At 46.3% G+C, this 10,617-nt stretch overlaps 1 protein-coding gene across 2 annotated transcripts; it reads left to right on the top strand.

Moving 5' to 3' along the window:
* The first annotated feature begins 1,384 nt into the window (after nucleotides 1-1,384).
* LOC125519660 (serine/threonine-protein phosphatase 4 regulatory subunit 2-A-like) lies at nucleotides 1,385-8,117 on the top strand. 2 transcript variants are annotated; one of them, XM_048684390.1, is made up of 8 exons: nucleotides 1,385-1,579; nucleotides 2,121-2,668; nucleotides 3,911-3,991; nucleotides 4,378-4,426; nucleotides 4,551-4,659; nucleotides 6,850-6,902; nucleotides 7,040-7,102; nucleotides 7,282-8,117. In XM_048684390.1, the coding sequence occupies exons 2-8, from the start codon at nucleotides 2,139-2,141 to the stop codon at nucleotides 7,633-7,635; spliced, it is 1,239 nt and encodes a 412-aa protein (XP_048540347.1). In that variant the 5' UTR covers nucleotides 1,385-1,579; nucleotides 2,121-2,138; the 3' UTR covers nucleotides 7,636-8,117. The 2 variants fall into 2 exon arrangements, with proteins under 2 accessions (XP_048540347.1, XP_048540348.1); XM_048684391.1 differs by having other exon boundaries at nucleotides 1,413-1,572.
* Nucleotides 8,118-10,617: the final 2,500 nt, after the last annotated feature.

A 10,617-nucleotide genomic window follows, 5' to 3' on the forward strand; every position in this document is an offset into this window, starting at 1 on the left:
TCCAATTAAATACTTGCAATAAGAGCGGTTGGGATGGTGAGGTTGCTAGTGGTCGGCGTCGCCTCTGAGCCTGGTGGAGACCGTCCTCACCGTCGGGAGGAGCAAGACAGGGTCGCCTTGGGCGCAACAGTGCGCCGAGGAGCAGCACGCGGCGGCTGGATCTGGCGTCGTCCAACTCCAGCGGAGGAGGGCCTCAACCGGAGCAGGGAGTGGACCCGCGCCAAATTACAAAACAGTAAAACTAAGCCACATACGGCTTTTCGCAGCGGTTTGATGTCTATAGTCATCAGATTAGGCTTTTCGGCGTCCCAGATACCGTGAGCATCCCCACATTGCGTAGCCTCCTGTCTTTTACAATCAAGCCCAATGTAATCGGGATGCTACTCCTCAAACCAACCTGGGCCGAGACCCCTTGGGCCACGAGGACACGAAGGGGTGACTATTTTATCGGGCTATTTCCATTTGTAGCTATCGCAGAGTGATTAAAAAAACGTGGGATGAACGAGGCTGCATACAATCGTGTGAAGCGAGGCAAATCAATTATGTTCGCTTAATCGACGCAGCACCAGTGCATGCCCCATTTAAGCCAGCCTACATTCCTTGGCCTTGATTTGACGCAGTGCGAGCCAGATCGCTTTCTAGAGCAGATCTGACGGCCAAGGACGTCCAGATCATGAAAACGGACATCCGAAAATTCAATTTGTTGTGAGGGCTCGCTTTATGTGTAGTTATACTATCCTTAATTTGGTATGGGTCCACTCCCTGCTCTGATTGAGGCCCTCCTCCGCCCAAGTTGGACAATGCCAGATCCAGTCGTCTCGTGCTGCTCCTCGGCGCACTGCTGCGTCCAAGACGACCCCGTCTTGCTCCTCCCGACGGTGAAGACGGCCTCCACCAGGCTTAGAGGCGACGCCGGCCACTAACAACCTCACCGTCCCAATCGGTCTTATCACAAGTATTTAATTGGAGTCACCTGCGAAAAGCAATTAAACGCGCGTATCTGCTAACCGCATTCACCGATAGAAATGTAGGTCAGCTTAAATCGGGCATGCATGGGTGCTGCGTGATTAAGCCAACATAATTGATTTGCATCGCTCCACAGTCCACACGATTGCATGCAACCTCGTTCATTCCATGTTTTTTTAATCACTCCGCGATTAGCTACAAATGAAAATAGCCCGATAAAAAAGTCACCCCTTCGTGCCCGCGTGGCCCAAGGAGTCTCGGCCAGGTTGGTCTGAGGAGTAGCAGCCCGATTACGTTGGGCTTGATTGTAAAAGACGGGAGGCTACGCAGGGCAGGTATGCTCACGGTATCTGGGACGTTGAAAAGCCTAATCTAACGGCTGCAGACGTCAAATCGCTGTGGAAAGCCGTAGGTGGCTAATTACTGTTTTGTAATAGTTCGATCCTGATTCCACCCAACCTTCTCTCGTCCTGATCCACCCTAGCCAGGTTGCCAGCCAGGCAGGCCCCTCGCGCAGCCGGCCTCCCACTCGCCGCTCCTCAGGCCGCCGCACGGAGCTCGCCCCGCCCGGCCACCATTCCGCCACCACCGCCGCAGGAAAGCGAGGTCCTAGGTGCGCCCCTCCCTCCCCCCCCCCCCCCCCCCCCCCCCCCCCCCCCCCCCCCCCCCCCCCCCCCCCCTCCCGCACTCCTTGGCTCTCGCTTCTCCCGGCTTTCGGGTTCCGCGGAGCCCTCCCTTGCTGGTTTGGATCGGGAGCGTGCTTGTTGCTGCGTCTGTTGATTGGGCATGGGGAGGCTCGAGTCCCGGATATTGCGTGGGTGCTGGTTCGGTGCCGTCCCATTGCCTCGATGCGGTCGTCCGTTCCGTGATTTGGCCGTGATTGGTGGTGGTACATGCTGTTGGGACGCGGATACGTCGTGGCCATGAGCTAGCTAGGGTTGGGGGCGCAGGGGAGCTAGCATGTGGCTGTAGCGCTAAGATGAATCTTTATTTCGAGATGGGGAAGGGGTGCTTCCATGGGAGATGCGGGGAAGATGACGAGACTGCCACTGCCTACGTTAGCTAGGATGTGGAAAGATTAGTGATGTTTAAGGGAATCAGGACGATGTGGTGAATAGCTGAATTTCTTGTCTAAGAATTGTTGCCTTTTGCAGTTGTCGGAAGAGTTGGGAATGGAGGGTGCGGCGACGGAGAACTCGACGATGCCCAGGGTGGCTCCGGAGGCGGCTGACCATGCAGGTCAGGCCGTCGAGGGCTCGACGGTGCCCATGGTGGTGCCAGAGGCGTCTGTTGACGCAGAGCAGGATATCGAGCGCTCTTCAGTGCCCATGGTGGTGCCGGAGGCGGCTGTCCAAGCGGACCAGCATGTCGAGGGCTTGACAGCGCCTGTGGTGGTACCAGAGGCAGCTGTCAACGCAGACCAGCATGTCGAGGGCTCGACAGTTCCTATGGTGGTGCCAGAGGCAGCTGTCAATGCAGACCAGCGTGTTGAGGGCTCGACAGTGCCTATGGTGGTTCCAGAGGAGGCGGTCGACGCAGAACCGCGTGTTGGCGCCGTGGCAGCACCCATGGTGATGATTGAAGCAGATGTAGATGCAGATCAGCGTGCTGATGGCGTGGCAGCACCCATGGTGATGACTGAAGCAGCTGCTGACGCGGATCATCCTATCAAGGATGCGACCACCCAGGACAGGAAGCACGGGTAATCCATTCAAATTTGTGTGGCCGCTGTGGTTCTGTAGATCTAGCTTTAATTATTGTCCTTTTCCTTTTCACTAGAAGCTTTCAATGATTGTTAGGTAGTGAAGCTTATCTGTGCATGCATGGGTACTTGGGTAGAGACATAGAGTACAGAGGATAAAGATGCCCATGTTACCTGGACAATAGTTGGTTATCACTGAGGGATGTGTGACGCGTGGCTATTGCTGCATTGGTTGCTTGTATGAGTTTGAAGTGAGGCCAGGTAGATGCTTGTGCATACCAGCTAACCTGAATGCAAGTAAAGTTAAAGAATGGTGAAATAAGAATCCAACAACCATTGTGCTGACGCACATTTTTCCGTCCATTAAACACACAATCACTTCTTTTCTCTTGCAGACTCGCACTATCACATCACCCCATGGCTATGCATTTTCTTTGGGGTCATTCTCACTTTCTTTTCTGTATGGTTTGCATTCAAATGTTTATCCAACCCTGTATTTCCCTAGAATTTGTAGTTTGTTTAGATCTATTACATCACTACATTGTGGTTGCTTTCATTTCCCATGCCATATCAATACTGTATTGGCGATGTTGTATATTCATTGTGATCGCTGTCAACTTGTTGCTGAGTTGGTGATATGCTTGAATAGAACCAAGTTCGTAATTTCATATTGCTTCTGATTTCAACAAACATAGAAATTGCATTAAATGTTTATGAGTGCAGAGATGTGTACATCTTCTTTTCTTCGAGGAACCATCTATAGGCATTTTCTCTCACCTCACTCACGCGGGAGGTGGGAGAGTGTTCACTTATATCAAGACAGATTGTATGTGTGAGTAAAATATGAGCACTCACCCATACAAGTATAGATGGTTCACACTAATGCATATTCAGTGCATTTCAAATATAGAAATAAAAATCTGTTTGGACACAAGATAACAGAACAAGCAAGTACACACCTTCCCCTTTCATGTTCTCACACTCGGTCTGCATCGGGTTAAGTTTATTTAACTATTCAGTGATATATTCGGCCTTCAAAATTCATGCTATGACTGTAAGATGGGATTTTTTTTCTTGCAACACATACATATACTCTTATCTTAAACTCATTGACTTAAAATTGCAGTAAGTAACATAGCTAGACATTTTGATATTTCAACTTGTTAATATTTAAATACACAATTTGCTGAATCCAGTTTTTTTATTTGGTTCTAAACATTCGAAAAATGTATTTCATTATAGGGATGATGACGGAGCTGTCAATGTTACTCCTGAGGAAATGAGAGCCATCATCGAAGTTATAGCTGAGACGGGGAAGTTCTGGTATAATACTGGATTCATTGCTCCCTAGATTCCAATCCCTGATGAATTTACATACTTTAAATCTTACTTAGAGGTTCTTGAATGTCGCAAGCAACTTCATGCTTCATATTTGTGTTCGAGGTCTGCAATTTGTAATTCAGTTTTCTTCCTCATGTGTTTTCTCTTTGGATAAAATGTGTTTCATTGGGTTAATAGCTATCATTTGAAAAGAAGTAACCCCCTTAGTGCTACTTTTAGTAGTTTTATTCTTCTAGGTGAACCAAACTTTAGGTTGATTTAGCTGTTCACGTGTTATTTTCAAGAGAGATGGTCAGGGGCATTTGGACAAAATTACTATAGTGGGATTACTTCTACTCTTGGCCTTGGGATTAACTTCCGTCTTACAGGCACGACTGGAGTTTTCTCAAGAGATTGCTGTCTCTCCAATTGATGCAGGTATGGGGAGGTATGCCATCAAAAAGTTTCACATTGTTTCTAGATCGTTGTATTGGCTATGTTCATCAGATTATAGTAGCTTTACTTATTTTCTGAACTGATTTCCATCATTTCACACATCAAGGTCTTGGGTGAATATTCTGAGGCTCAAATGGCAATCCAAGAGGACGGGCAGCAACAGAATTCCTTATTTAGAGAGACGCACTCAGAGCTGTTTAGCCAGCTCAATGATGGTACTGTTATGAATCTTCAGTTTTCTCAGTTTCTACCAAAGATAATTTGTCTCGAGTCTTAATTTGCTGCTGTTCCGATGTTAAAGTTTTAACAAAATTCTCTATATTATATGATACGTATATGTAATTCTCAAACCCTTATAATCTCATATGGTCCCAGACTCCTAGTGTCCTCTCACTAAGTTCAGCTTATTAAATTCAGTATGGTTCACAATCCAGGCGCAATTCATGTTGACCTTTAAGAATATGAACTGGACTCTTTTATGTCATTTCAGTCCAGGCACAAATATGAGAGAATTCCTTATTTGACCCTTTCTTAAAATTTGCTTCCCTTTTTGGCCCTCAAAAATATATTTTTCTCTTTTTGACACTTAAATTTTGTTTTGTTCCCTTCATGACACTTCTGTCAGTTTTGACCACCAACACCGTGAAGTGCAACATGAAAGGTCGTTTTTACCCCTGCTTTAGCTCATTGGTAAAAAGAATCTCCAACGCATCTTCTCTCTCGACTATGGTGTGGTAATTGTACGAGGCAAACGGCGGCGGCGCGAGGCTGAGAGAGTGATGGTGCGATATATCGGAGTGCAAGACCGATGCTGTTGCTGCGGATTGACGGCGGACGGCGGCCTGTGCAGCGCGGCGTCGGGCGGCCATGGAGCAAAGGTGGAGGAGGGTCATGGCGGGGCAGCGGCCTTGGGCCATACGGTATCGGCGTCGGGCGGCCATGCAGGGGCGACGGAGGAGGGCCACAGACCTGCAGCAGCCATAGACGGCCATGGTAGCGCAGCGGAGAAGGGTCGTGCGTTCTCGGCCTCGACGGCCATGGTGGCGCAGTGGCGGAGAAGGGTCTTCATGCTCGTCGTCGTGCATGTTTTTAGCGTTAGGGCATGCAACGCGTGTGCTTCCGTGTGCGTGTGTGATGTGTGCTAGTCTGTGTGCTGCCGCGTGTCGTGAGTTTGTGATGTGTGCTTGTGTGTGTTGCAGCTCGCGCTGGGTGTGTGTGCTGCCGCTCGCGCAGGGTGCGTGTGCTAGCTACTGTTGTATTTTAGTTTGTGTGGGTGTGTGACGCGACAAGACGAGCTGCTCACCTGTGTATTCTGGGAGCCGAGTTCTTGACGTAGAGACATCAGGGAGCAGCGCCGAACGCGGACTCTGTCTTGGCGGCCGCTGGCCACGCCGAGGGATCCGAAGATGTGATATATGAACTCGAGCATGATTTGATTCATATCCGTTACGCGGTGGTAAAATTGTAGATTTTTTTTTCATTTGCTCATGTAGTCAAGACAGAACATATCACATTACCACTGCTTTTGACTTGTAAAATAATTTTGGTCACATAATACACCAGGGGTAAAACGGTATTTTCACGTTAGACGTAACATTGTGAAGTGCCAAAACTGAAGGAAGTGTCATGAAGGGAACAAAATGAAAATTGAGTGTCAAAAAGGGAAAAATATATTTTTGAGGGCCAAAAGGGAAGCAAATTTTAAGAAAGGGCCAAATAAGGAATTCTCTCCACAAATATACTGCTGGACATCTACTTCTAAGAACATGAATAAGAGAGCATGTTTGGAAAATTTCAGTTATGTTACTGAAATTGTTGGCGTGTTGTTTCAGAAATCCCTGACATGTTTTTCTATCTTATATTTGGAATTATGTCGTGTGGTTAAAATAAGGGCAGCATTAGATGGGTTTTGAATTGCTTGTGGGTATGTCACTTTGCTAGAGTTCAATTGTATGTTTTTTCCACTGGACACCTAGACTCGGTTTGGTCTCAGTGTGATGTGTTTATTTTCAAAGCTGATGTGGACAAACTACTCTAGCTGTTCTTTGGCTAATCATATTTAGGTTAAAATAAATTCTTTGGCAGTTCTTTGGCCTACCCCAACTTGTTTGGGACTAATGGCTTTGTTGTTTGTTTTATTGTTTCAGATATAACTTTATTTTGTGTTAAAAAAAAATAGCTAGCCTTAGAAGTGGATCTCCAAAATGTCCTAGTGTGATTCTACTGAGATTTGCACACTCAAAACAACCATAATGGAGCCTTAGAAGTGGATCTCCACTTGAATTCATAGAAGACCTTGCAGATTTGTTGGTTCAACCTCAATATAGATGTTAAGAGGTGATATCTGATGTACTTCCTGTGGACCATGCCATATCTGTGATCATTTTGTTTGCACATTTCTGCAGCTCTCTTGAGGTTTGAAGAGGGTCCTCCGTTTACACTTCAAAGGCTTTGTGAGGTGATGTATTTTCCCTTTGAATCTGCTTCTAAAGTTTCTATTAGCGATCTGTAGTTACTCGCAGAAGGTTATACCTTCATTCTGTGTTGCATTGGTGTTGCTTCAAAACGAGTCTTACACTAGTTCTGTGTTGACAGATTTTGTTGGATCCAAAAGGAACATACACAAAATTGTCGAAGCTTGCTTTGGCCTTGGAGAAGGTTTGCTAACTGAACTTTTACCATCATTTTGTATCTAGTTCTTTGCTCTGTTACCCTGTGCTGTCTTGACTTGTCCATTTATTGAGCCGTTGCTTGAAATAGCAGCTAGTAGGTTAAATGCAGTTCTTTGTAAAATGAAATTGATCGTTTTTACCAATTTTAAGCTCTCTTATTTGCAGAACCTCCTAGTCACGTCTACCATAACTAAGTGTACTGAACCCTACCCTACTGCTCATGGGCCAAATTCAGAAGGACCAGTGATCACAGAAAACACAGGTTCTGTTGATGTAGAGCCTGAAAGGCCGGCAGAGCATCCTGCTGCAGTGCCCAATGGAACACAGTATGCAGGAGGTGATGGTGATGAAGAGATGGCTGACGCAGAAGCGGAGGGGCTGCCTGGTAGCCATGATGTCGAGATGCAGGAGGAGAAGCCTGATCAAATTCCAGATGTTAACCCTGACGCCAACTCAGTTACTGCAGTTGCTTGTGAAACAGTTAATGCCAGTGAAAAAGCTCCAGATTCACAAAGTTGAGCTCACTCACAGCGAAGGCCAGAAGACCTAGTGCAGCTCTCTTTAACAATCCAGCTATTGTGACATCTCTGTGCCTAGCTGATTATGCTATGTGGTTCTCCCATGAATCGCGCCCATAGACAATATGATTAGGGGGTCGTGCTTTATGCTTTAAAGTTGTAGTGAGCCGTCGAAGATGGAAATGGTTATCTTGACCATGGTTGAGATGAATGAAATTCTCTGAGGAAAAATGTACTCAAAATGGCGATGGCACATTCTCCTTGGTTGTCACCTGAAAGTATGTGGACTTCTTCACTTCACTTCCAGGTGCCAAAAGTTATGATGTACCCAAGGTTAGTCAAATTGGATATTTGGCTATCCTTTTTTGCAATTTGTACTGTAGTGAACTTGTGCATCATTAGAAAGTGACATCTTTCCTGCCCCATTTTTACTGTGAAGCAATTAACCTGGGCTGCGTATTGACCTTCTAGTGTTTCTTAGCACACCCCACTGTCATCTGCGGTTGTTTATGAGTGCACGCCACCGTATTCGTGCTTTTCTGTCGATGCAAGCTTTGTGTATTAGTAATGTTTGTGCTGCTGTCTCATGTTGACAGTAGCGTTTGTGTTAAACTGACGATGTGACACTAACCAGGATTTTGTTATCGTCCCATGATGACACAAGAAGCTCTTGGACTTGTGTCGATCTTGAATTGGTTCATATGCTGGGTGTCTCAAATCACGATAGATCACCAGCGTCTTAATTTCGAAGGTTGAATGGCGATGCATTTCTTTGATGCGTTTCAGTCACTGGATTAGTAAGAGAGTACGATTATAAGGTGTTCTACGATTTTTGCAAATGAAAAACACTTGTTCCATGGATTATTTTGTGTCTGAGTTCTATTGGCAACTCTTGTATTTTTTTATTTGTTTTGCGAAATACTCTTGTTTTCTACAATGTCATATATTCACCATTCTTTCATCGGTAAATGATATTTATCCTAGCACCTTATGAGAATCATGTACTATGTAGGATAATTTAACCGTCTGCTGGTGCCTTGCGTGATCATTATCCTTGAAAGTAATACAAATATATTGCCCTGTCCAGATTGCTTGGATTTATATAATGGATTTCTTTTCATGTTATAAGTCAGTAGTAGAAACGCAGAAAACCATATTACGATTGGTTAATTATTATACCCTCTTTCCCTTTGGTGTGCTGCGAGGTGCCATGAAGGATAGGGCACTCGGTACTCAACTCGATCGTTGAATGGTGGCATCGTACGTGTCGATGTATGTATGGTATTCCGGCAATGCTACATGATGTGCTTGAATGCCGTCGCTGTCAGCAAAACTATATCCTCTTTCTTGTCTGCTCTTATCAATCTCACGCAATGTGGCCAAAGTTCAGGAGCCTATGTGCTTAGAGCATCTCCACTCGTTGGCACCCCCAGGAGGCATTTCTTCCGCCGCTTGGGGGGCTGCCGGCGAAAATTTTAGCATGGGGGCGCAAATTTTTCCACTCGTTGCACCCCAGGAGCAGTGTTGAGGTTCAAGTAGGCAGCGGCATTTCGTCGAGCAGGTCACGGCCGACGTCGTGGCGGCCCTCGCGGTCGAGCACACGGGCGTTGGTGGAGAAGCTTGAGGAGACGGGAAGTCCGTGGAAGTGCTCGCGCCGCGCCGCCTTGCCGTGACGCCGCCCGACGAGCTCGCCTGTGGCGAGCGCCACGTACACCAGGGCCCTACTCGCGGCGCAATCCCGTCGTTTGGAGAGGAGGTGTAAGTGCATCTAGTGCCACCCCTAGTTGATTTTGAAGTATTGACGATAAACCTGGTTGAAGGACTAATGTGTTTGTGAGAATTGCAGGATAACACAGGTAGAAGTCCCTCATTGATTCGATTTACCTACCGGAGATGACCCCTAAAAATGTATGAAGACATTAAAGACAAGGTGGTATGTGAATGTATTCACATTGAAGACTATGACAAGAGAAGACATTTTGTGAAGACTATGAAGCGCGAAGACTTAGTTGTTTTGTTGTTTCATTTTCTTCTTTGTTGAGTCATAGGAACCACCGTACTGTTAAGTGGGGTCCAAGTGAACCAGTCAGAATGACTGAAATGATGCTTAACCAAAATCCTATGTCTTCGAGCGAAGACAATGAGAGCAAATCTTATCCAGAGCTGAATAAGTCAGCTTTGCTTGTAGCTCAAGTAAAGTTGCCGTGTGTGTTTGAAATTTGACCGTTGAAACACGTGTCAGTTCCTTAGTGACCCAGGGTCATTTCGGACAAATCAGGTCGGGTTGCCTAGTGGCTATAAATAGCCCACCCCCTACACCATAAATTGGTTGGCTGCTCAGAGTTAGTGTACGGCTTCTGTCTTTGAGAGCAACCCACCTCGAATCCTTTGAGAGAGAATTCATTGCGAGGACAAAGCCCTAAACACCCAGAGCCAAAGAGTGTTAGGCATCACTAAAGTCTTCCTGTCTGTGTGATCTGAAGACTTATTACACTTGAGGACTGTGAATTCTCCAACCGGTTAGGCGTCGCGTTCTGAACATCCAAGAGTCATTGTGGATCGCCGGTGAACGAAGTCTGTGAAGGTTTGGAAGTCTACCTTGAAGACTTACCAGAGTGATTGGGCGAGGACTGGGTGTCCTTAGCTCAAGGGGAATAAGGTGAAGACGCGGTCTTCTGAGTTGAATCTCAGCCTCCCTAACCAGACGTACAGTTGTCACAGCAACTGGAACTGGTCCAACAAATCATTGTCTTCAACGAACCACTGGTTCTATCTTTCCTATCTCTTTATTTGCAGATTGGTCCTTGTGAAGTCATTGCCTGTTTGCATTATCTATTTGTCTTCATCGTGTGACTGCTTGTTCTGATTGGCTTCATACTATCTTCCATCCTGATCTATACTGCCTAGCTGCTATTAGTGTTGGGGAACGTTGCAGAAAACAAAAAATTTCCTACGGTTTCACCAAGATCCATCTAGGAGTTCA

This window comes from Triticum urartu, chromosome 7 (genome assembly GCF_003073215.2).
Source record: "Triticum urartu cultivar G1812 chromosome 7, Tu2.1, whole genome shotgun sequence".
NCBI classification, from domain to species: domain Eukaryota; kingdom Viridiplantae; phylum Streptophyta; class Magnoliopsida; order Poales; family Poaceae; genus Triticum; species Triticum urartu.

Coding starts and splice junctions, on each gene's coding strand:
- LOC125519660 (XM_048684390.1), top strand. CDS start 2,139: ATGGAGGGTGCGGCGACGGAGAACTCGACGATGCCCAGGGTGGCTCCG. Junction 4,660..6,849: donor GTTTAGCCAGCTCAATGATG/GTACTGTTATGA, acceptor ACATTTCTGCAG/CTCTCTTGAGGTTTGAAGAG. Junction 7,103..7,281: donor TTGCTTTGGCCTTGGAGAAG/GTTTGCTAACTG, acceptor TCTTATTTGCAG/AACCTCCTAGTCACGTCTAC.